General features: G+C 41.7%; 1 protein-coding gene across 1 annotated transcript in view; it reads left to right on the forward strand.

Moving 5' to 3' along the window:
• Positions 1-2607: 2607 nt before the first annotated feature.
• LOC141777748 (receptor-type tyrosine-protein phosphatase N2-like) overlaps positions 2608-26541 on the forward strand; it is a 284709-nt gene continuing 260775 nt past the window's right edge. Inside the window, exon 1 of the mRNA XM_074652276.1 lies at positions 2608-2960. Within this exon, the coding sequence (XP_074508377.1) occupies positions 2876-2960 (85 nt within the window). The 5' untranslated portion in view covers positions 2608-2875. The remainder of the gene's footprint in view (positions 2961-26541) is intronic.

Consider the following 26541-nt stretch of genomic DNA (forward strand, 5'->3'; position numbering starts at 1 on the left):
ATGATTGGGGCTGTGTGACAAGATATATATTCATTCCACTTGGTGTCACTCCGCAATAAAGTTGTGCCTGCTGTGTTTGTGTTGCTCTGCAATTACACCACTAAACCGCTAGTTGGCGGCAGCGTCTCTATGAGTTTCCTTCTTCTTCTTCTTCTTCTTCTTGTACTACAAACAGAAACTGAGCGGAGTTGGAGCAAATAACTGTTGAACCACAGAACTTTTACTGACATTACTGGAACGCCGAAAAGAGAAAATATATCTGAGTCGATTTGTGTGAACAAACATTGAAAAGATCGAGGCAGAGAGAAGTTGAACTTTCTGTGGTTGTCCGGGGTCCTGGCCGCTCAGCATCGCTGAGAGACTGGACCAATCACAGCTGTTGCGGTCTGCGTCGCCGCGACGTGTAGTTACATTTCTGGAGAGGTGCACGTCAGGCTACGGCGTCGATTCAACGCAGAAGTATAAATCAAGCTTTAATCGAGCTTATGCGATGTTACACGGGCGCCGCCATAGTTGTTGTGAAATGTTTCTCTGCTTGCATCAAGCCCGGCCGATTGCCTGCCCCCGGGAGCCATATACCCCACTGTGATTGGTAGGTTCGTTCAGCTCGGGCTCGCGCAACAAAGGGACCTTCCACACACAACGCGGCAAAGTGCCATTCACATAAAACTTGCGGGCCGCACTAACATTAAACTTTCATATCAAGGTGGGGGCCACAAAATATCGTCTTGCGGGCCGCAATTGGCCCGCGGGCCGCGAGTTTGAGACCCCTGCTGTAGAGGGAGAAGACGATAAGTTAGCTCTCTGTAAGAAAAGGAACATAAGATCCAGACCTGGGGATATTACAACGTGGTGTCTGAAAACGTTATTCTGTTGAAATAGCCCGGACATTGAGAGAGGTGTCGTGGTGTGAAGGAGGAGAGGAGCTGTTCCACTCTACATAGATTCCTAAAGCCAGGAGCGACCGTGGCTGGTGGATTGCAGATCTGGATTCTGGACTCAAAGCCTGAGCAGGACTTGGCTTTCATTCCTACTATTACACCAGTAAGATCTTTCCATCATTTGGGATGGGAAGACCACCTCTAAAATGACTTTTGGACTAAACTAAAATAAGGACTGTAGTTGTGCACAACTAAATGAAGAGATTAAAGCTGCAGCAAAACTTCAACATTTTCTGGCCAGATTTTTAATTTTAATTTTATTTATTCATTTGTTATTATTTTTCATTCTGAGTTAATGTGGGGGTTGATTGTTGAAATTTTCAATAATATTGGTACAGAAAAATAATTGTGTGTCTGTGCATTATTTCTCTAAGTGAAGTCAATCATTATCTACAGCCAAAGACCAATTAGATATTCAGTGTAAATACATTGTCTTTATCCTCGAACCAGGATATCACTTTAAGATTTACTGTGGTAATCCCAGACCTTGAGATTATTTTTTTTCAGTTATTGTTAGAGGCATATTTAGACTTGGTTACATAAAAATGAATGAAACGTTACGTTTTGAACACAAACAAAAAAGGTTTCTTTTGGTTTAGCAGCAAAACTACAACTTCTTCAGGTTTAGGCAAAAAAAAAACACTTAGTTAAGGCTTCCGCTTCTGCTCCTGTCATAATTACTATGGTTGCTAGAGGTAGCTGTCATGTTCTTTTATACCTTCTTTCAATGATCTACCATGAATAGATGATAAAATCTACTAGTGGGTGCAGTAGGCCCCTATTGACCAATTGACATCTATGGGGCTTATAGCGACTAATAACGCCTATATAATAGCCTGACAACAGTCTAATCGGCTGGCCATTTGAGGGCATTTTTATTCCAAACCTTAACAGCCTTTCCTAAGACAGCGTCTCTGACTTTTCATCATCGATCACTCACCTGCCTTCAACTCGCTCTGATCCTCTAGTGTTTCCGACAGCGCCTGAAGGCAGCAGTAGTGCTGAATCAGAGCGGAGAGGTCCGTGAATCCGTCAAGTCACACTAAAATAAATAAATCCGGATACTGACTGATATGACCTTCAAAGTAAAAGTTTAAAAGGATGGGTGTGGTGTATAGATAAAATACATGGTATGAGAGATAACTCTGTGAAAAATATAATAAATATCACATAGTAGCCTTTCACGGAGAAATGTTTGCACATGCATGTTTATGGATGGGTAAATTCATAAACATGCAATGTCATTTATTACTTATTTCCTTTGTATTATCACAAATATTTGTAACAAATGCTACCAGACACAATGGGGAAGATCACAAATATTGATTCACATAAATTTAATTAAATAGAAATAGAAATCTCCTTTAAAGTATTTAATTTAATTCAAAGCATTGCCTGTATGGTGTGGTCGTCAATAATGTGTTTTTGACAAAAAACGACCACATGAAAAGAACATTTTGTGGGAAAATAAGACACAAAAACAAGGACAGAACATACAAATGATTATAAAAAACATTGCTGTCTGTATGATTTGTGTTTTGTCTTTATTTAGTTTACTGATGCTCTGTTTGTGATTGTTGCTCCATGAAATAGACAGCTCACTGCATTTGTTAGACCTTTATTTTGAAAAGATACCCACCGGAAATACCGCGTCTAACTGCACGTGTCTTGACCCGAGCTTGACGCTGTGAGAGCTCGAGCGCAGCAGCAGCAGTAGCAGAAACGCCCTGCATCCTCTATCATCTCCTGCATCCTCTCTAGTCTCCTCTCCTCCAGTCTCCTCTCCTCCTCCATCCATCCGCGGTGTGAGCCCCGGCTCTCCTCTGCTCCTCCAGCCGCGGAGGAGACACTCTGAGCGGGAAGGAAGACAAACCAAACCTCGCCGGAAGAAATGGCCTTTTAACACCTGAGAGAGTAGAAGCGCCAGAAGAGACATGGATCCTTTGCCTTTCTCCTCCTCCCTCCTCCTCTTCCTCGCTTCCCTGAGCTGCTTTCCCGCTGCTGCTGACCGGAGATTCGGTGAGTGAATGAACAGATGATTATTTTCTTAGTGAGCATCATCGGTACCGTCTCCTGTCCTACAGAGACCTCCTCAGAGCCATGTCTCCAGACAGACCGGAGGAGACTAGAGTTCTGTTTCTGATCTGATCTGATCTGAGTCAATATTGTATGAACGGGAACCCGGCCGGCTGCTTCACTGCAGCTTCATCTGAGCCGAGGAACAACAAACACGGCGATGCTGTGATCCGTTTCAACAGAAAGAAGCACTGCAAATAGCCTACACTACATTCCACATAGGAACATCAGAGGAATATCATAGGAGTAATGCTAGAGCCGCGTAAAGTCAGTGCTGCGCACGGATGAGACGCTGCAAGTTGGTAAACAAGACGGTCGACTGCAGGAAGGAGCTAATACAGACAAATTAGCCATTATTATTATTTATTGAGAAGACCGGCTATATCCGTTGGTTAGGGCTATTTGTTATAGTAATTCAAATTAAAAATTATTAGAAATAAAAATACAAAAAACAAATATATAATGCAATACAGAAAATACGTATAAAATATGTATGCATTATAAATAGAAATACATACAGAATAAATGTTATTTATTATATATATAGCAGAATACTTAAACATTTAAATTAAATAAGAATAATAATGATAGAAAATAATTCAAATATTTTAAATAATTCAGGACAAAAAATAAAGTAAAAAATATATAATTACAAGTATTCAGAATAAAATATAGACTGTACTAGAAAAGAAAATGGGTATTTACAATAAAAAATAAAGTAATTAAATAAAATAATAAATGTAAAAGTTAAACAATAATAAGGAAATTAATCATGTAAAATAATTCAGGAATATCATTAATAAAATACAGAGAAAATAAAAGATATACATAAACATACAAAGGAAATATACAAAATAAAATATAGAAATTACATATTTGCAGAAAAAATAATAAAATTAAGATGAATAACTGATAGAAACGGTTTAAATATTGGGAAATAATTCATGAAAGCAATAGCTAAATAAGATATATAAATATATATACAAAGATAATGAAATATACAAAATGAAATATGCATTGTTGGGTCTGTGTACACTAACTTGTAAACAAGGACAGGCAACAACCATCAGTGGTAACATCAATGCAAAGCAATGGAAAATGAGCTTTTACACACACTCTCCAATTCCAGCTCTGTGCTCCTGACAGAGGCAGCTATTGATCGGAAATATGAAGGTGTGTGTGTGTGTAGACTGGAGACATTCATTTATCTCATGCATCTCACGAGTTTATAAATAGCTAATATCTAATATTCCCCCACTGGTTTGAGATTCATAACCTGCAGGAGGACTGATGCAGAGATGTGTTGTAGAAGATGGTGTGAGGAGGAGGAAGAGCAGGAAGAAGCTGGTGTTAAGAGAGAGGAGTGAGTGAGAGTGAGAGTGAGAGTGTGTGTGTGTGTGTGTGTGTGTGTGTGTCTCCTCAGACCCACCTCCTCCTCTTCCTCTCTCCTTCAGATTACATAACCAGCACACAGAGAGTATGGCAGCCACAGGACAGACTCAGCTGAGGAGACGAGCAGCGACACAACAGAGAGCACCGAGCTGCAGCTCTCAGCCTCCATTTATACAGTTATGCTTGATTTATTTATACTCTGTATCATATAACAGGTTTATCTACCTATACAGTTTATTTTTAAAATTGATGTATATAGTTTAATAACCATACTATTCCTGCTATAACCCCACAGGTTACAGTTTTGATATTTCAGTTTTTTTTTTTTATGAGCAGTTTTTAGTCTTTCATAAACAAAATGTAAATATTGTCTTGACTTAATGCTTAAAGACCGAATGTGTCTGTGGTAGTTACAGCAGTACATATTTGCAATAGTGCATACAAAAAACAAGAAGCTATAATGCGTTGTCGCCATCTGTTGGACTGGACCTGTACGGCTCGATGTAACCAGGAAGTAGTTGAATAAAGCCGGAGCTCAAACTACCGGAATATTCCCACCCCTCGTATTGATAACACAAATATTAGACCAAATTTATTTTTAGTTTATTTGAAGTGATATTAAAATGCTTAAAAATATTAAATATATCTAAAAGTATTTAATAATAATTTATTAAGCTTGTTGATTCTGAATTAAGCTTTTTGGCCACGGTGTTGGTTTCATGCTTCTTCCACTGATCGACAGTTGGTGGCGGTAATGCGCCAACAAGTGCAGCGATAGGCCAACAAAGGCAGGGAAGAAGAAGCCGGCTCACATCCAGTAACTGATTTGTTTGGGCTCTTTGGGGAAGCTAAAACAACAACAGCATTGATATATCATCACCTTTTAGGTAAGTTGATATGTTGAACTTGTTAGCAAGCAGTTGCTTATTTACACATCTAGCAGTTACAGAGCAACATGGTGATTTATTAGGAGTCTTTGTGTTTGTGTCCATCTGATGAATGTTAGTGCAGTATTCTCTCTCTTTTAGCTCTGTTTTTGGTCTCCACCAACTCCTGAGGGAAATATGTGGCTCTTTAGCTGCTAAATGCTCCGCTACGTTCACCAGCTAGTCTCTCACTGTGTCCGTCTGCTGTTTGCTGCTGAAAAACAAATCGGTTTTGCAAATGTTGCACGTGTGAGGAAACACACTCGTGTGTTAGAGCTCTAGGATGCACACGATGCATTTTATGAGAAACACTGACTGTAAACTTTATTTATTTACAAGAAAACTCTCAGCAACTTCTCCTGGCCACCTCTAGTCACAGGTTGCATATCTGTAAGTCGTAAGCAGCGAAAACAAAGAGCGATTTTCTCCTCTGATTGTTTCTGTATTCTATTTAGAGGCTTGAAAGGATAAAATGATGGGCGGATGATGAGACAACGAGCCCCTGGGCCCACAGACAGTGTGTCTCTTCGTAGTTGTTTTGTCTCTCTTTTTGGTAATTTTGTATTGTTTGTAGTTGTTTTGTGTCTCTTTGTAGTCATGTGTCTCTTTGTAGTTGTTTGTGTCTCTTTGTAGTTGTTTGTGTCTCTTTGTGGTCATTTTGTGTCTCTTTGTGGTAATTTTGTGTCTGTGGTAATTTTGTGTCTCTTTGTGGTCATTTTGAGTCTCTTTGTAGTCATTTTGTGTCTCTTTGTAGTTTTTGTGTCTTTGTAGTTGTTTTGTACTTTGTAGTCATTTTGTGTTTCATTATATTGTTTTGTGTCTCTTAGTCATTTTGTGTTTTTTTGTGGTCATTTTGTGTCTCTTTGTAGTCATTTTGTGTTTCATTATATTGTTTTGTGTCTCTTTATGGTAATTTTGTGTCTCTTTGTAGTCGTTTTGTGTCTCCATGTGGTCATTTTGTGTCATCATGTGTCTGTTTGTAGTAATTTTTCATATCTTTGTGGTTGGTACATGTCTCTTTGAGTGACATTTGTAGGTGAAGGTCAGGGGGGCCCCTGGGCCTGTGCCCAGTAGACCCATTCAGTAATCCAGCCATGGTAAAACTGCAGTATTTCCCAAGAAAGATGCAAAATCATAGAAAAGTTAAAAAAAAAAAAAAAAAGGTCAGTTTATCAATTTGGTTCTGGGATTTTGCTGAGTCATCCTCAGTGTTGGCAATTCAAACACATGAGGTTTGGTGGTTACTTGACAGCAGCAATAACTTCTTTCATGTTGAATTTGTGATCTGAATCTAGGAACCGGTAACTCCATTTGTCAGATAGATGTAGTGTCGGAGTACAAAGCACAGTATCGGTAGAAAATGGAAATACTGAAGTGAAATACCTCTAAACTACACTGCAAACTACAACACTTGAGTAAATGTACTTCGTTACTACACCACTCTGAATAAACATTTCCTATTAATATATAAATGCGTCTATGTCTTAACCTTCAATAGACATTCTCTGTTTCCTTCATAAAATACTTCAAACATGGAAAGCATAATAACATTGAAATATTGATGTGGTGAATATATAAAGAGCTGTAATATCTGCAGTATTCAACAGTGACTTTACAGTGACCTTGCTACATTTCATGATAATTATACTTAGAGACTTAATATAGTTTTGCACAGAAGAAAATGATTAAAATAACCGAAGCAACAGAATTGGGAGCAACAATTAGCATCTTTGACGTATTAATTAAACAAATTAAAATGCTCATTAATATTTCTACTCTGCCTAATAAGTCTTCTGTGAGTAGACTATTGGTGCTTATGATTGTGTTTTTTTCCTTCTGCTGATCCATGATTGGAGGTCATATGTCAGTTAATGTGTCACAACTCTTCATAACACTCTTCCTGTGTACTTTCTTGTATATTTTGGGTGATAATATTGTTATGGCTCAAATGTGGCTTGTGCAGAAAGGTTCAAAATGTAAAATGTAACTTTAAAATGTACAGATTGTCACTATTGCCTCCTAAAGGCACATTACAGGAACATTTTAGATATCGTAAGAATATCATGTGAAGTCAGAGAGGTTTGCATGCTGGGAACAGTTAACACAAATTAGTCGTGAAAGAAAGAGTTTACCGTTACCAGACTGTCACCATATCGTCACCATAACGCTGACACACTGTTTAACCTCTATGGCTAGAGGTGCTCGATACGATATCCAGAGCATTAATATAGAAGCAAACAACTATTGTCTATGTAAAGATATTGAGCAGTAATGTCTACCTGAGCAGAGAATGAAGTTGCTCTCCCTTTGTGTGAGTTGTAGTCAGAGCTTCTCTGTGCTTTGTTGACACAGCTCGGCCGTGCGTGCTTGCCTTTTAGTGCATGTTGGTGCATGCGAGCATATACTCACTCACGGCCGCCGCTCGGCACTGTTCTCATATAGCTAGAGCTGATAATGCCGTCCTGACCGATGGTGCTGCCGTGGAAGCATAGCGGTTCCCCCAGTGGCCAACCTCCAGTTCTGAAAAGTGAAGCCAATGCTGAAGTGCCTTAAACTTGCATTCTTTCTATCAGCCAGCAGGGGGCGACTCCTCTGGTTGCAAAAAGAAGTCTGATTGTACAGAAGTCACTGAGAAAAAGAGTCTACTTCTCACTTGATTTATTACCTCAGTAAACATTGTAAACATGAGTTTATGGTCTCAATCACTAGTTTCAAGTCTTCTTCAATACAACATGATCATTTAGTAAATTATGGTCCCATTTAGAGTCAAATAGACCATAAAGCAGGGGATGTTTTAGGGCGGGGCTACCTTGTGATTGACAGGTCGCTACCACGCTGTTGTCCGGTCTGGGAGTTGTTTGTGTTTTAGTCTTAGAACTTTAACCCTTTCACTGTGTGTTTTCAGTTCATGAAAGGTAATTGTAAAATTTTGGTCATCTAAAAATATCTTATTCAGCTAACTCCACGCTCTCGTGTCACTTATGGTTGCAAAAAAACAAGATGGTGACAGACAAAATTCCGAACTGGAGGCTTCGAAATGGCAGTCCACAAACCAATGGGTGATGTCACTGTGACTACGTCCACTTTTTATACAGAGTCTATGGTTCCCCCCAGGTTAACACTGTTAGCTCTGTTAGCATCGTTATCTGCGAGCTATCTGATCAGCCGTCGCCATGTTGAGAGCCCTATGGAGTCAACAGGAATGCTCCCGATCTTGCACGTAACACCTTTAACAAACCTTTACATCTCACAAACACGTGAAAATGTCCAGTTTGTGTCCAGTCCATGCTGACTGCACAGTCTCATGGCTAAGTGTGTAGTTTCAAAAATGCCTTTAACAAATATCCAATTGAAAGCTCTGGTTGACGACTTTTTCATAGTAAAGTATTAACATTTAATGACGACTAGTGTTGTAGTTGACTGCTGCAGCATGTAATAGATCTTAACTTTAGCCTTCTCTGATCAATGGTGAACTGGTGCGAGCCGAGGCTGCAGAGACAGGGATGTGTTTTCATTTCTGTTTATAGCGAAACAATGTTGTCACCATTCTGCATGTTTCTCATCTGATCTCGAGAGTGAACATTCTATTGTATTTCAGTCGGAGCAAGTTCCTGACAAATTATTCTTGATTACGTTTTTTTTTCATGAAAATTATAGAAACATTATAGAAACATCTAGAGCTGAAACAATTAGTTGTACATGTACAATCTGTTTCTTACTGTGAAACAAATTTTGAATGTTTATTATAATATTTCACAAGGGAGACATTCACATGATATACTCTAGGCACATGTAATTTTCAGACATTCCATTGGTGAAATATCATTTTTCTTATCTCTTATTTTGTAGGTATATGTGAGCTTTTGTTGTGCTCAGTTTTTGAAATGTTAATTATTGATGTGTTTACTTACCAGTTTCATTTTAATGCATCAATAATTTAACAGTGAAAGAGGCCATTCTTCACTATGACTACTTTCTCTTTTGATATTTATAGTAAGTACATTATACTGCTAATATTTCTCTGAATGCAGGAGTATTTTTCTAATCTCTTATTTAAAAATGATGTTGCAGCCAGTCACTGTTTATTCTTAGGAGTATTTAGCTCTATTGATGACAAGCATCACATTTTGTATATAAAATAACATTTAAAATAACATTTCTCAGTGATGAGTCACTTTCAGTTACTGATCTATTGTCTGTCTGTCTGGTCTCATCAGCTGCTGTGTGTCCATACAGTGATTGGTGTCTATTGTCACAGTGTGTTTTCAGTGTAAAGCCTCTCTGTGAGCCACATTTCCCCTCCTGGGATGTGAACCACAGATGTGCGTTCAGCTCAGGTCTTCTAATCATTAACCTGGACCTGGAGAAGGTCACCACTGGTTCACGTGGTGGGACCGTATCCATGGCAACACTCCTTAACATTCTATTCGTGCTGATTGGTTGGCTTGGTCAGGGTAGGGCTTCGGAGCTGCTGACGTGCTTCACTGTAACTGTACTGTGACGCATGTGGACATGGACAGAGGGGTACTGTATGAGAGCATCGGTGCAATCTGATCCAGTTGTAGTTAAAGATCCCATAATGTTAATAATGCCTTTTTTTGTATCAAAAGTCTGAATCAATCTTGTCCATTGGGCGTCATCCATCCTGTTTCATAACTCAGCATGAACACTTTCACATCATCATAAAGGCCGTCAATTTTTTACATAGGATAAATCTAATGCTGATCTTGTGATCGAAATAGAGAATATTGGTTTATTGTGTGTAAGTGAGGCATGTTTGTGTCATAAATTGGAAAGGTGGCAGATTTGTAGAGAGCTGGGCAGTTAGCTGTTTCTGTTCAGCTCTATGTTTGCTGTGTTTTCTGCAGCTACTAAAATAATACATGATACTACTGGAGACACAGTAAATCCTAACAAATCTGAAGACATTTTGCATTTACTTGCTACCAGTAATCAGCTGTTTTGGTTGCTACGTAGAATGTAGAGAATGTTAAAGGCTGTTAACTAACTCAGAGTTAGTTGGTTCGTTTGCTGGAGAATTGATATTCTCTGTAACATACAGCTTAAGCTTTCCACAAACAACAGCTACACAAAGTTGTGGGTTGATATTAACAAAGGGCAAAAGACAACAAGCAAACTTAGTTAGATAAAAAAAAAACTAGGGTTACTGCTACTACATCTACTTGTGTCAGTACTGCAACCTCCAACACATTCTCACTCCCAACTCGTCAAATGTCGCCGCTTGGTCAGTAACACCTTACATTACTTTTGGACGGACCAGGCACTGCATGCCAATATACGCTTGTTACATTCATAGTGTCCTTTCAAAATAAACTTACGTTTTCACAGGAAGTTAGGTTTAGGCAACACAACCACTTAGTTAGGGTTAGGAAACGGTAGGGATTGACGTGAAACTTAATTGACTACTGGCTCACGTGACTCACAGGGCTGACGATATCGACGAGTCACGTGACTAAAGACTGACGTGACAAAATAAGTCAACGTTACTTTTAGTTTCACACAGGACACAAACAGCGGTCTCCTGGTTGAAAGTCTTGTTTGTCAAGACTTAATCAACGTGGGATTACAGCACAGTACCGCCGTTACAAGCGACTTTCAAAGGATGTGCAACATACCGGCGGACATGTCCAGATCACCGGGGTCTATGTGGATTGTTATGGGCTCCGAGAAGCCAAGTAGGCGGCGTAGAGAGAGGAAGCAGAAACGGGGATGCCGGGCGGGGCTGCTGGCTAGGTTAAAGAAGCATCCACACAAACCACCGCTACCAAGCATCTTTCTCTCTAACGCCAGATCCATCGTTCACAAAATGGACGAATTGGAGCTACAGATGGCAGCTAACAAGTCCGCCAGGGACTGCTGCGTGATGTTAATAACGGAGACCTGGCTTCACCCGCTGATACCCGACGCTGCTGTTCAGCTAGCGGGCCGCACAATCCACCACCTAGACTGAAGCAAAGACTAGTACAGTAAGAGCAACGGGGACGGTCTCTGTATTGATGTGCATAATGGCTGGTGTACAAACAGTCGAATCACTGACAGTCACTGTTCCCCTGATTTAGAGGCTCTGTCAGTGATGCGTCGACCCTTCTATCTGCCCAGAGAGCTGACAGTAGTAACTATTACGGCTGTCTATATTCCACCTGTGGATCTGTGTCTAATAAGCTACCTGATTTAGTGTTGGTGTTTACCTTTTGAAACCAGTGTTCATTTTGGGATGGGATTTATGCAAAAGTCTAAAGCAAGTCAAAATTCTTGTTGAATGTTTTTACTTTGCAGAATTGCACACTTGATTATAGGGCTGTATTTTTAAAAATGGGGAAATTAGTTTGGCTGTAATGTTCAGTAACTTGCAAAATTGTCTTTAGAACCAGCATGAAAAATAATCGTGTCAAGATCGTGGATCGTGATCCTGCCTGAAAAAAATATATTTTTTTGCATATTGCCCACCCCTGATTGCCAGTAATACCAATCCTTCATTTTACCTGTAAACAAAACAGCTGCATGGATTTTGCTGTGATGATGGAAGTCATACAGAGTAAAGGAGGTCTCAGGTGTTCCTGCTAAAGATTCTTCAGGAGGATTCAGAATCATCCTGTGGTGAGGCCCGGCTGTAACTGAGCTAGTGTTACATTTGTTGGTGTTTGCTTTATTGATCATTTGGCTGCCTTGACGTGACATGAATCAGTGAATTGATTCATCTGGATCGATGGTTATTGCGTGCAGAAAGTGAAAGTGTGATGAAAAGCCCTTCACTCTCAGTGTTGCCCTGCTTTGCTCCTTACCTGCTGCCGGCTGCTGCGTCTGGCTGTGTTGATTGATATCTCCTCCTGTTCTGGTTTCTTCTCAGCGCTCAGGTGAAAGCACATCTGTTAATCTGAGCAGTGAAATGTGTCTGTGTGGCTCTGCTGGGTTTATTGTGTTTCCTGCTCAGCCTCTCAATGCTGTGTGGATTTAAACAGTTTGGATGTCTTAATAGAACCGAGTCCTGCTTTGAACTGATCGATTCGTCACCGATCGATGTGACTTACTGTACGTTGGGTTCATGTAATAATAGCTGACCTGCTGTAACCATCGCTGTCTCATTGAAACACGAGTAGCACACTAACTAAATATATGTCTTTCTAGTGTCACATGTTAACATCAGGAGTTTACCTCAGTTTGGAAATAAATTGCCCAGTGGTGGAAGAAGCACTCAGATCTTGTATTTAAGTAAAAGTAGCAATAGCAAAATAATCTGTTACAAATCATTCATACACATTGTTACTCAAGTAAAAGTACAAGTATTGGCATCAAAATATACTTAAAGTACTCATTATGCAGAATGTCCCATTTCAGAATAATTTATATTATATTATTGGATTATTGATGCATTAATGCGTTCATCAGTTTTATGTTGAAACAAAGCTAATTTTGACTATTTTACAGTATATAGTGCTGAGTAGCTTGTGAATTCTCCCCCAGAGATCAATACAGTTTTATCTTAATCTATAATAAATACATCATCATTTATTACTTGATTATATTTTGCATTATTAATCTGAATCTGCAAAGTACCTTAAATTATCAAATAAATGTAATGGAGTACAAAAACAGAATATCTCCCTCTGAATTGTAGTGGAGTAGAAGTTTAAAATAACAGAACATGGAAATAAAAAAAAGTAAAGTCCAAAAACCTCAACATTGTACTTAAAGTTCCAGTGTGTAGGATTTTGGGGGATTTATTTGCAGAAATTGAATATAACTATGATTTCATTAGTGTATATCACCTGAAACTAAGAATCGTTGTGTTTTCGTTACCTTAGAATGAGCCGTTCTAGCCGTATCAGTGTTATTTCCATAGACTTATTTTGTATATACAGTTCCCTTTGTTAACACCTTATTGTGAAAACCAGATGTAGTCAAACGTGTCTACTTCCGCTAACTTCGCTAATTGCGTCTCTAGCTCTCCCGTCAGCTCCGTTCTCTTTATCCATCCATGGTCAGCTCCATCGGGGCCGTTTGAATGCATTTAACAGAAATGTCAGTATATGGGTGCTCTACAGTTGTAGCGTCGGCCCATTTGACCACGGAGATGAGTGACGGCCGGCTCCACCGCACGTTACCACACTACAATAACGTTTCCTGTCCATGACAGAGTTAGCATGCAGCTTTAGCCGTGATGTCTAGCTCTGCTTTTCGTGCAATGTGTGAAACCCAAAGTGTTTCCATCCTTTAATGGATGTGTAGGGTTTACCATGCTGGATTTAACATGTGAGGGTGCAGGTCGTATCCACGCTGATCCTCCAACGTTTTCTGCTCTTTCGTATCTGCCAGTTTCTGCTCGCTACTGTTTGTTTTGGTTGACTCAAATGACGCAAATTTATCGATTCTGGCATTAAAAAAAAACAATTTCAAAATAAAATTGATTTTTTTCCCCCCATCCCTAGTTTCTAGAGTAGCGTAGAATGGAGAAACCAAATACTGGCTCTAGAGAGAGCCTTTCACGTTTTTACGTTACCTGAAGGCCACCGTAGTTCTCTAACACGCTTGGAATGGGAGGAGTGTACGGAGGGGTATTCAGTTGGCTGCAATCTCTAACCTCACCACTAGATGCCACTAAATCCTACACACTGGTCCTTTAAGTACAACACTACTGTATAAACCACTGAAATTACCTCATCAAGCTTTTCACTTTTAGTTGCAATATTACCCAACTCACTTATAGGTCCCATATTGTAAAAATTTAGATTTTCACGTCTTTTATATTATGAAGCAGGTTTAAGTGCTTTAAAAATACTGTTAAACTATCAAAACACTCAATCCATGGAGAAATACACACAGCCCGTATTCAGAAATTGTGCGTTTGAAACAATCCGTTAGGATATCTGTCCATTTGTGATGTCACAAATCTACAATATTTAGATAATTTGACAGTTTTAAACATAAACATTCTAAATGTGTCCCAGTTTATTTCCTGTTGCAGTGTATGTAAATAACATCAGCTGACAGGAAGTAAACATGGACCCAAACTGTTGCCTAGCAACGCAATTCGTTGCAATTCCATTGAAATGCGCTAAAACAGAGCGTCTCAGACAGAGGGTAAATACAGGTATATTTAGGCAGACAGTATGAGGAAAATAAAGTTTTTTTTTAACATTACAGCATGTAAACATGTTCTAGTAGAAACACAAAATACAAGTATGAACCTGAAAATGAGCATGATATGGGACCTTTAAACCTTCTTGATGGCACCACCTTTGGTTGTTATATCTTTGTGCCAAATATTGGGTTGTTATTGGGTCCAACTTGGGTTCTTAAACAAGTTATATTTACTGCAAAACATATTAGCAGGTTTGATTTAGTTGCACATGAGCGTAATTTATGAGACAAGTGACATGTCTCTGTCTTTCCATTGAATTGTACCTATAATTAAATGAATTTGTAATGTTTTACATCCAACAAACTCTTCAAAGATGAGTGAAGGAGTGTGGACACTCCAACTCCAACTTTTAAACTAAAACCATGCCCTTGCTTGCCATAGTTATTATATATATTATTATATTGAGGGATTATTATTCCCAACGTTGCTGGTGCACTCGCTTTCTGTTTCACCTCCAAATAAAGTGGAGTTCAAGTGTTAGTGAAACTTATATTTTTAAAGCAAAAGTGTTAGGGTATGGTGTTATTGAAGCTTCACCAAAACCTTTGTCTTTAACACAAGTTATGTTACATGCAAATGACAAATAATGTTCCCACGATTTATGCCCACAACATATAATTTAAAAAAAAGTTTTTTAGACAACCACATTACAGAACTGCAAGAGACTTAGTGTAGCTCCATAAAAATGTAACTTGGATTGTCTATACACAGTCTATATATATACTCTCAGTGCATAATGAAGGCAGCCAGCATCTGAGCGCTCCAGTGAAAGAGAGCTCGGAATACAAAGAGCTGCCGCTTCATTCGACCAGATGGATGGATCAATGCCGCGGCTTTGAACAATCAGTGGAAGAGAGGAAGGGAGGAGGATGAGAGGAAAGGGATGAAACGACAAGGGAGGAGGTGATGGAGGCGGTTGTTTTTTCACTGCAGGAGACAGCGGTGGGGGGGAGGGGGAGACAAAGAGAGATTACCGCCAATTTAAGCTGGGCTGTTCGCGCACACCTCCTAATTGAGAAATGGATTTCCCCCGCTCTGCTGCGACAAAATAAAAATGATCAAATGCTGCCTTCGCTTCCAAATCCTCTCTTTTGTGTTGGTTTAAATTGTCAGGTGGCATGTTGTCATGACTGATCATTTCTCTGAGCTGAGTCCCAAACAAATTGGATTTTAAAAAACAGAGGACATGTTGAAGTCATGGTGCGCTACAGAAAACAAGTTTCACATATAGATAGGTAACACATGGACAGCCAATTAGGGAAAACCCCTTTCTGATCAGCCATGTGAAAAACCTGAAGTCAGCCTTCAGATGAGCTAAAAATAAAACTACAAAGACGGGGAAAGCTTTTAAAATGCTCGGTCCTTTCAGTCCGCGACCCCGACCTGTTATCAACTTCCCAGAGATGTAAACACACCCAACAGAGATAACATTGTGTGGTGGAGGAGGTTGGAGCTGAATGCTGAAGGAAAATAATGAAAGTCATTTGTTTTAAACGAGACATGAAGTCAATCTTTTGTCGTATAATGAGACTGAGAGACAAACACAACTAAAGTTAATATCTTACTATTAGGGCTGTCAATCGATTAAAATATTTAATCGCGATTAATCGCATGATTGTCCATAGTTAATCGTTTTTTATTTGTTCAAACTGTACCTTAAAGGGAGATTTGTCAAGTATTTAATACTCTTATCAACATCTGAGTGGGCAAATATGCTGCTTTATACAAATTTATGTATATATTTATTATTGGAAATCAACACAAAACAATGACAGATATTGTCCAGAAACCCTCACAGGTACTGCATTTAGCATAAGAAATATGCTCAAATCATAACATGGCAAAATGCAGCCCAACAGACAACAACAGCTACTACGCCTACTACGTTGCAAAAGTGAAAGTGAAACCTAAAAGCAACATGTTCTAACAAGTAAAACTGTATGTAACGTTACATTTTGAACACAAACAAAAAGGCTTCTTTAAGTTTAGGCAACAAAACGAGAGTTACGTATGTAACTATGGTTCTATGAGTTCTGGATGACTGCCAGAGGCAGTGTTTAACACTGGATGTTATCCATCTCGCGCACGCGCAGGTCGAGTATTTAATATCAACAAAGTCACATGTGACCTGGGATGACGTAGTTTATATAAGCCCACGTCATCATCAGAGATGTCCCTCCAGAATCTTCTCGCCAAGATTCCGAGTGACAGCCAACTCTGGCAGTCATCCAGAACTCATAGAACCGTAGTTACATACGTAACTCTCGTTCTATTTCGTTCTTCCTGACTGCCAGAGGCAGTGTTTAACACTGGATGACGACTACCAACGTAGTCACGAGGAAAACCCACCTCACCGGGAACGGCCTGTGGATTCCTGAAAGACCACCGATGCTACTGCATGGGGAGCAGCAACATTGACCCTGTAAAAACGGGCAAAGGTGCATGGAGTAGCCCAGCTGGCCGCAGCGCAGATATCACTTAGGGGGATCCCCCGTAGCGCTGCCCAGGAAGTGGAGACACTCCTGGTGGAGTGGCCTCTGATATTAAGAGGTAAAGGCAGTCCTTTTGACCTGTATGCTTCCTCAATGGCCTGAACAATCCACCTGGAAAGCCTCTGCTTGGACAGGGTGTGCCCTTTCCTATGGCCCCCATAGCAGACAAACAGACTATCAGAGCGGCGAAAGCTCGCAGTCACCTGTATATAATGCCTTAAGGCCCTCACTGGGCAGAGCAGTTCTGCTGACTTAGCATCTTCACCCTGTAGGCATGAAGGGTCATAAGCTGCCAGCTCAATGACCTGATTAGAGTGGGCCGGAGCCAACCTCTTCGGGAAAAATGATGGGTTAGGCCAAAGTGCTACCCCTGTGCCATCCGAGTTCCAGCGAATACACGTTTCACTCACTGACAAGGCGTGAAGTTCACTCACACGTTTTGCTGATGCCATCGCCAAAAGGAAAGCAACCTTTACTGAAGACCACTCCAGCCCCGACTGCTCCAGAGGCTCGAAGGGGGGGGAGACAAAGGGCTTCTAGCACCAGAGGCAGTTCCCACGAGGGAACCTTGACAGCCTGCGGGGGGTTCCGCCGCTGGGCTCCTTTAAGAAATCGGGTCACCAGAGTGTGAGACCCCACGGTCTGGCTATCCACTCTGACATGCCCGGCTGAAATAGCAGCTACATAGACCTTCAAGGTAGAAGGAGAGAGTTTCTTCTCCAGCAAAGACTGCAAACATCTCAGTATTATTGGCACAGAGGCACTCTGAGGTACCTCCTCATGAACTTTACACCACTCTGAGAATATTTTCCACCTGTTGGCATACAGTGCCCTGGTGGAGGGTGCTCTTGAGTCAGAAATGGTTTGAATTACCGCCTGGTCACATACCCTTAGGAGTGGGTCCGGCTCCTCAGGGGCCATACCCAAAGCTGTAGGCGATCCGGGTTCGGATGCCAGATGCGGCCCCCCAGCTGTGAGAGCAAGTCTTGCCTCTTGGGCAGGCACCATGGAACTCCGTCCAGAAGCCTGTGCATCCCCGGAAACCAGGGTCTCCCCGGCCAGTTTGGGGCGACCAACAGGAGCCTGTTGTTGCCGTGCTGTATTCTGTGTAGCGTTACTGCTATCAGTGGGAATGGTGGGAAGGCATAGAGGAGGCAATCTGGCCATGGGTGTGCCAGGGCATCCTGTCCCAACGGGCTTGCTGTCTCCCGTCAGGGAGAACCAAAGAGGGCAGTGCGTTGAGGCTTCTGAGGCAAACAGGTCCACCTCTGCTGCGCCATATTTGCGCCATATCTCCTCTACCACCTCTGGGTGGAGCCTCCACTCGCCCGCGGGGGGTTTCTGGCGGGAGAGAAAGTCTGCCACCACATTCTGTGGCCCTGGCAGATACATGGCCTTGAGGCTGGAAAAACAAGGGAAAGCCCATACCAGAAGTCTCCGTGCCACCTGTAGCAACCGGGTTGATCTGGTGCCCCCTTGCCGGTTTACATGGTAGACAGCTGACTTGTTGTCGGACCGTACAACAACATGCCTGCCTCTCAAATGTGGTAGGAATTTGCAAAGTGCCAAATATATAGCACGGAGCTCGAGCACATTTATGTGCTCCGCCGCTTCCTGTGCTGTCCAGAGCCCCCTTATCGCTCTGTGCTGCCATACTGCCCCCCAGCCGGAGGGCGAAGCATCGGTCACCACCACCTCGCGACATGAGGGAATCGAACCCAATGAGATGCCCCTGGCCAGATATGCCCCGGCTCTCCATGGCCGCAATGCAAGGAGGCATCGGCTGGACACCCTGACTCTCTTGGATCTGTGGGACTTTGGATCTAATTGGAGACCATTGATCCAAATTTGGAATGGCCGTAAGTACAGGAGGCCCAGTGGCACTACTGATGTTACTGACGTCAACATACCTAACAGCCTGAGAAACAGGCTGTACCTCAACCTCCTGTTCTTCCGGAACCGGAGGAGGAGCTGGAGTATGGCGTTTACTCGTCTTGGTGTTGGGAAGGCCAGCATATGGCGGGAGTCCAGAGTTAAACCAATGAACACTACCCTTTGGCTGGGTATGAGACAACTCTTGGCATGGTTGACGGTAAGGCCCAACTTCGTCACGTGATGCAGAAGGGACGCAGTGTCCCGCTCTGCCTGTTCCCTGGTCAGAGCACAAATTAGCCAATCGTCCATGTATGGGAGGATAAGCATACCCCTGGCTTGCATCGGGGCGAGTGCCGCCCTCATGCACCTTGTGAAGACCCGTGGGGCAAGGGAAAGACCAAATGGGAGCACCTTGAATTGGAAGGCCTTGCCTTCGAATGCGAAGCGCAGGTACTGCCTGTGAGGTAGTGCTATTGGGACGTGAAAGTATGCGTCCTTCAAATCGATGGATGTGAACCAACTGTGCCGTGTCACGTTTTGGAGCACATCTGCTGTACTCAGCATGTGGAAGGGCAACACCTTCAGAAATGTGTTCAGCCCTCGTAAGTCCAGTATAGGGCAAAACCCACCCTCTCTCTTTGGAATCAGAAAATAAACTGAGTAAAACCCACCTTGCTGTGTCTCTAGCCCCAGCTCTTCGATGGCACCCTTCCCCAGGAGGGTGGATATTTCTTGTCTGAGTGCCTGGGACTTTGTGGGATCGCTGACCGTGGTCAGTCTGATCCCACTGAAAACTGGGGGCCGGCGTCGGAATTGGAGATTGTACCCTTGGGAAAGCGTAGCCACCACCCAAGGGTCTGAAGTGCTGCTTTCCCAGCAGTTGAGTTGCTGCTGGGAGAAGCGTCCGACTGCCGGCCCCGGGGCATCAGGATCTTCCCCTCTGGCCCTTTGGGTACCTGGGGGGGCGATACCCTGACCCCCGACCCCTTCTCGCTTGAGGCACCGGCCGTGCCGGAGCCTGCGAGGTCCTCGGGTACGTATCAGGACAAGCTGGAAGCCGAGGGCGACTGGTACCACCACCCTGTGGGAGCCGCTGTCGCAATAAAGGCGTAGGTTCCCGGAAGCTAGCAAACTGCTGCCGAGTCTGGTTCGCCTGGATTCCCCGCTCCAAGGCCTGCTGTGCTGCTGGGCCAAACAGCTCCCCCGGAACCACGGGGAGAGTGCGGAGGGCTCTCCGGCCCGGCTCCGAAAGCGGAGATTGGGCCAGCCATACCTGCCGGCGAGTCAGCGTAAGAGTCGACATTAGTCTGCCAAGCTCCCTTGTGATAAGACCGAACGCCTGCAGGGATGCATCACTGAGGCTCTGGACGGAAGCATCCACGCCAGCAGCTTGCAGGGACTGGGACAAGGATAGTATCAGGTGGGAAAGAGAGTTTCCAAGACGGCCCATGCGTGCCGCTGTTTCATAAGCCTTGACTAGAAAGTCGTCTGTGATGCGACACTGGGGCCTGGGACAGCGGGCATCAGGCCTCAAGACCTCATTGGGAGACACAATAAGGGCGGCAATAGATGGCTCCACTGCTGGCATCTTACCCAGTCCGTAAGTGTCAGCGTTCTGCATTGAAGCTAAGGCCCTGCCGTCAGTGGTGTGGTGGGAAAGCGATTTCGGGTCTGGCCAGCATTTGTGGAGCTCCTCAATGTATGGCTGGGAGGGTGGAACAGAGAAACCCGCCAGGGGCGGGGCCCACCTAAAAAATGCACTGGATGAGGTGCCCGCAGTCGGGGCCTCATCCAAGCCTAAGCGTGCCAGAGCCATACGGACCACTGGCTTAACTGTCGCTGGAGCAGACTCTGAGCCTGCCCTGGACCCACTTCCTGACTGCTGGGAACAGGTGTCAGAAGCGTGGGAGGAGGCTACTAGCTCTCCCTGTCCAGGCCGGTCCTCACAGAACTGGCTACAGGAAGCCCTCGTAGACAGGGCATCCTCATCCCATCCCGGTGGGGTAGGTGTCATAGCCTGCGGGCTGTCATTCTGGGTTGCGTTCACCCTGCCTGGCTGAAGGTTAAGGAGCAGCGCTTTAATCTCAGCAAACTCTGATGTTAGCGTGTCGACCTTAGTTGCCAAACAGTCCACTTTCCGTGCCTTTTTTGTAGGTGGGGCCCCCTCAGGTGGGGCGCGTCTCCGCCCACTCCTTGCATTTGAAGGTACACCCGATAGGGGCAACTGGCACTCGAGCTGCTCTTCTAGCTCAGCTAATCGAGCTATCTTCAGCTCCCGTGGCATAAAACTACAATTCATGCACTGACTGTCGGACAGCCCCTCCCTCAGGTGTACAACACCGAGGCATGTGGGGCATTCATCATGGCCATCAGTAGCTAGCAGTGGAGCCATGCAGGCACGGCAAACATGCTCACCTAACATGGTGCTGCTGATATTTATAATAATTCTTAGTATTAATTTTATACTCTTATATTTAATTAAATAATGTATTTATCTTACTTATATAATGTGTTTACTTAGTTATGCAAATCATTGGTTACACTGGAGTGAAAGTACTCTCTAGTAACAGAGAGAAAAAAAATTACATCAAGTTGCTTAACAGCAAACTGTCTCAGTAACTAGACACTAGCTTTGAACTAGGACTGTTATTATACAAAAGACAGGGAAGATAATAACTTCCCCTTTAACAGCAGCCACAAAATAAGTTAACCCACAAGCGAAATCACTTACTGGGGAGCGGTCGCTCTATCTATCAACAAAGGAGATGTCTGCTTTAACGAGCGAAATCACTCGCTGCTGAGCAATACACACTGTAAAAGGAAATGAATTAGCCGACAACAGCCCAACGGGGCTCGTTGTCCGACGGAGGCTCGCCGATACTGTAGCGCAAACACTTAGCTCGGCGGCAATAAACAATAAAGGAGACCGAAAACAGACTCCTATCAACAAACGTAACTTAAACTCTAACGACGGGAGGATATACTCACCTTGTTATCCTAGCTCACCTGTCGTTAGCCTCGCTGAATTTAACCGGCGAAAACACCGGTGTTACAGCGTCTAAAGTGTTAGAGTGTAGCCGTGATTAACTAATCGCAGCCCTTGGAGGACGAAACCGTAGCTCCAACCATGCAGTTGCAGGGCTTCCAGCGAAAAGTCAACGGCTTATCTCTTTAATCAACCTGCATTCGCGGATTACCTGCCGCGAGAAGATTCAAGGGACATCTCTGATGATGACGTGGGCTTATATAAACTATGTCATCCCAGGTCACATGTGACTTTGTTGATATTAAATACTCGACCTGCGCGTGCGCGAGATGGATAACATCCAGTGTTAAACACTGCCTCTGGCAGTCAGGAAGAACGAAATAGAACTACAACTTCTTTAGGTTTAGGCAACAAAACTTCAACTTCTTTAGGTTTAGGCAACAAAACTACAACTTCTTTAGGTTTAGGGCAACTAAATTACAACTTCTTTAGGTTTAGGGGCAACTAAACCACAACTTCTTTAGGTTTAGGCAACAAAACTACAACTTCTTTAGGTTTAGACAACAAAACTACAACTTTTTTAGGTTTAGGCAATAAAACTACAACTGCTTTAGGTTTAGGCAACAAAACTACACCTTCTTTAGGTATAGGCAACAAAACTACACCTTCTTTAGGTTTAGGCAATAAAACTACAACTTCTTTAGGTTCAGACAAAAAAATAGGTTGAGGCAATAAAACTACAACTTCTTTAGGTTGAGGCAACAAAACCACAAAACATTGTGTTTTGGTAGATTTTTTTAAAGCCTGAAAACAGAGCCATGAGGAGGTGCAGAAGTCTCACTTGAAATACAATATGCTGAAAGGCTTTTATGGAGCTTTAAGGGGATTTATTTCAGCCTTGGTGAAGTGGAAATGTTCTTTGTATATTTCTCTGAGGTCACATCTTATTAACCATTTACTTCTGCATAATTACTACAGGTAAAGACAGAAGCCATGGCTTTGTTCTTATAGGCTAGTGATTTAATAGATTAAAGTGTTTTTCTGTGACATTTTCAGATATTTGGTGAAAAAACTGACCGCATGTGGATGGTACAAATGCATTTTCCACATGAGGGTGCACGTCATTTTTAATGTATGTAAACATACGTAAAACTGTTATTGGAATTTTAATAGATCATGAGTATGGGTCATTTGTCGTTTTCAAGTCAAATCACCTCATGGATTAATAAAAAGTTTAGATGGCCAATTAGATCATTGGCTTTATTTTTCAAGGTGACCGCTCTGTGTCAAATCATAGCCCTCTTCCTCGGGAGCAGCAGGTGTCTGATACAAACAGACAGATGGCATCCTGGGAAATATAGTGCCTCTTATCGTCATCGAACGCAGCTTTTAATGGCCCTGCCAGGAGGCATTAAAGGCCACGGCCTGGACGCTGCTCTTTGCTCACAGGGTGAAGCTGATTGAAATTCCGTTCCTCCCGCATTGCCGGCTTGGCGTCGGTCCTCAGTGCAATACCGCGACCTATTTCACACTCTGCTGCCGTGGAGTGATGAAAGCAGAGAGCAAAAACACTCAGGGTGGCAGCAAAAGTCCAAAAGTAGCAAGCGGAGTCATCTTCCATATCCTCCACCTCTAACTGGCTGAAGAAAGCTCTTATCTGGAAGTGACTCTTTACTTATCTCTTACTTATACTTAAATCCTCTTTATAACACGTTTCTTGATTTTTTTTGAGGTCACAGTTAAGTTTTTTTAAGGAACTTTGGCTCCACTTTGGCACCTATAACTTATTTACAATGTGTATTTTATGATCTAATACATTTATAATGATAATAATCATCATCATCTTTATGTATACAGTAACCCCGGGCCAGGAGGGTTAAGATCTTAATATTATTTAAGGCTGCATGATTTTGAAAAAATTATCTAATTGCATTTATTTTGACTGATATTGGATTTGGGGCTTTGTGCACATAACGTTTTTTCTTCTTTAAAATACCATATATGGACAGTAAAACAAATTATATAAGTACAATTAATAATAAAATAGAACCCAATGAAATAACACAAAATAACTGCTTTCATTAAAAGATACGATTATACCTACTTCAAATGTGTGACAAACTCATCACTGCATGAAAATAAAAATGAAACTAATTGATTTCATCAGCTGCTTTGATCGCTTCACTTAGAGAGCATTTTTATTTTATTTGATGGAATCATAAGTTGTTATAAATTATTGAATATTGAATGTCAGGAAACTTTTTTTTTTGCTTTTGTTTTTACCAAAATGTGTGTACAGCTTTTTGTTTTCGATTCCTTTTCCTCTGTGTATTGCTTTTCTTGGTTTTTGCTCTTATTATGCTGTTTTGGAGAAATTGGCCCAAAATGCTGCATGAACGCCCCAAAGATGCTGTAATGAAACTCTGACTGTAAACAGCATGTCTGTGTTACATGTTTCTGCTTTTAACAAGACTGCTACTGTGATTACTGCGTCTTTTCCACAGAGATGTAAACAAATACAGCCTCGGGTGATTCTCCCCTTTTTAATTACACCAAAACAGAAACATAATGAATATCCAGCAAACATTACACGAGCGTATAGCAAATGGCTTCACTCAGATATGTCTTCGTTAGAGACAAAAAAAAAAAAAAGATGTTGCGAGATGTAGCTCAGAGCTCGAAAACAAATTCAGATCTCAAAGGTGAAAGTGTCTGCAGTTTATTTTGGTTGGAGGCAGGAGTCTGAGTGGGTTCACAACGAGCGGGTTTTGGGTGATTTATGCAAACTTTTCAGCGTTTCCTGTTTTATTTAGATTTATTTGGCAATCTAAACTTTGGTGGCACAAAATAAAAGCAAATATGCACATGTAAAAAAAGGGAACTTTGGTATTTATCCGAGAGAATCAAGTGAATTGTGAAACACAAGTGAGACTGATTCCACCTAATTGCAGGAAACATCGTTAGTGTTATTAGTAACACCTGCACTCTCCCTGCTATGACAACTCTGAATGTCTGCTGTGAAAAAGGGACTGTGTGTTGCTTTTCCAAGTAACTATTAGGCATCCAAACAGGGTTATGTTAGTATTTCAATGCATTTTGGTAAATACTAATGTATTTTATTGAATTTTACAACTTTTAGGACAGAACGATTTAAATGAGGGCTATTTAAATGTCCCATATTGTAAAAAGTGAGATTTTCAGGTCTTTTACATTATAAAGCAGATTTAAGTGCTTTATAAATACTGTTAAACTATCAAAACACTCAATATACAGAGAAATACACACAGCCCGTATTCAGAAATTGTGCGTTTGAAACAAGCTGTTGTGATGTCACAAATATACAATATTTAGACCATTACACGGTTTTAAATGTAAACATTCTAAATGTGTCCCAGTTTATTTCCTGTTGCGGTGTATGTAAATAACATCAGCTGAAAGGAAGTAAACATGGACCCAAGCTGTTGCCTAGCAACGCAATTCCATTGAAATGCACTAAAACGGAGCGTTTCAGACAAAGGGGAAATACAGGTATATTCAGGCAGATAGTACGAGGAAAATAATGGTTTTTTTTTAACATTACAGTATGTAAACATGTTCTAGTAGAAACACAAAATACAAGTATGAACCTGAAAATAAGCACGATATGTCCCCTGTAAGTGTTCGTACTGCGAAGTTGGTTTCCCTTAAAGAAATTGATCCTCTGATTTACAGATGTCTCTTGATACATTCATGTACACAGACTAATTTTCAGTCCAGAATGGCGGCAACGCTACCGTAGCGCCATCTAGCGGCCATTGTCAAAAAGCATCACAGTTTTTCTTCTTTACTTCTATACTCTTTGGTTTCACGGCAGTTAAAGTTTAACTGACATTGTTACATTAACCTTTGTCATATCTGTAACCCAGCATTTGATTTACTTCCCCAAATGGCCTTGTTGGATCATTATCTGGTACTCTTTTAATATTATTTTGAGAATTAGTTTTCCTGTGATTGGTTTACTGCAGTGCTAACCAAGCTAGACATTATAGTCCTAGTATTCTAGCTGTCTTGAGGCTAATTTGCTGCTGATAGTCCTACAACATTCCAACTGTAGCCTAACTGCTAATTGCTGTTAGGCTAACTGTTTTTACATCTTTCTCTTTTACTTTTACTCTGCGTGTATGTTTAGATTAATTACAGGTGTCTTCATATGGGGACTGTTGAATGGCGACACTTTTTCCTGGCATGAAAACCAATGTAATTTATGAGACGGTTAGTCTATAGCCTACTTGTGAATCCAGTTTCCTTGTTGCTGTACTTATTAATTGGTACAATAGCTAGTAGATGGGCTGATTGCAATTTTCTTGGGTGATTCCAATTGTCTTTCTTTCTAAGAACTATAACTGACAGCATAATATTTTTGTAACTTTTCTATTGTATACATATCAGAGAATCATAGAAAATATTATTTATGTAGGCTACGTAGGCCTATTATAGAGAAAACTATTTATGTATCTAAAATTATGTATTTATTTATGTATTTATTTATACAAAACTATTTATGAATCAGTATCTATTTAAGGATGTAAAGGTGTGTGTATTATATGCATAAACACTAAGTTGCCAAGAGGGTCTGAAAAGTTGCTAAATCTTGCCTAGAAAATTGCTAAGTAAGCAACACTGTGTGTGTGGCTGTGACGATGGTCCATTACCG

Source organism: Sebastes fasciatus, chromosome 11 (assembly GCF_043250625.1).
Source record: "Sebastes fasciatus isolate fSebFas1 chromosome 11, fSebFas1.pri, whole genome shotgun sequence".
NCBI classification, from domain to species: Eukaryota; Metazoa; Chordata; class Actinopteri; order Perciformes; family Sebastidae; genus Sebastes; species Sebastes fasciatus.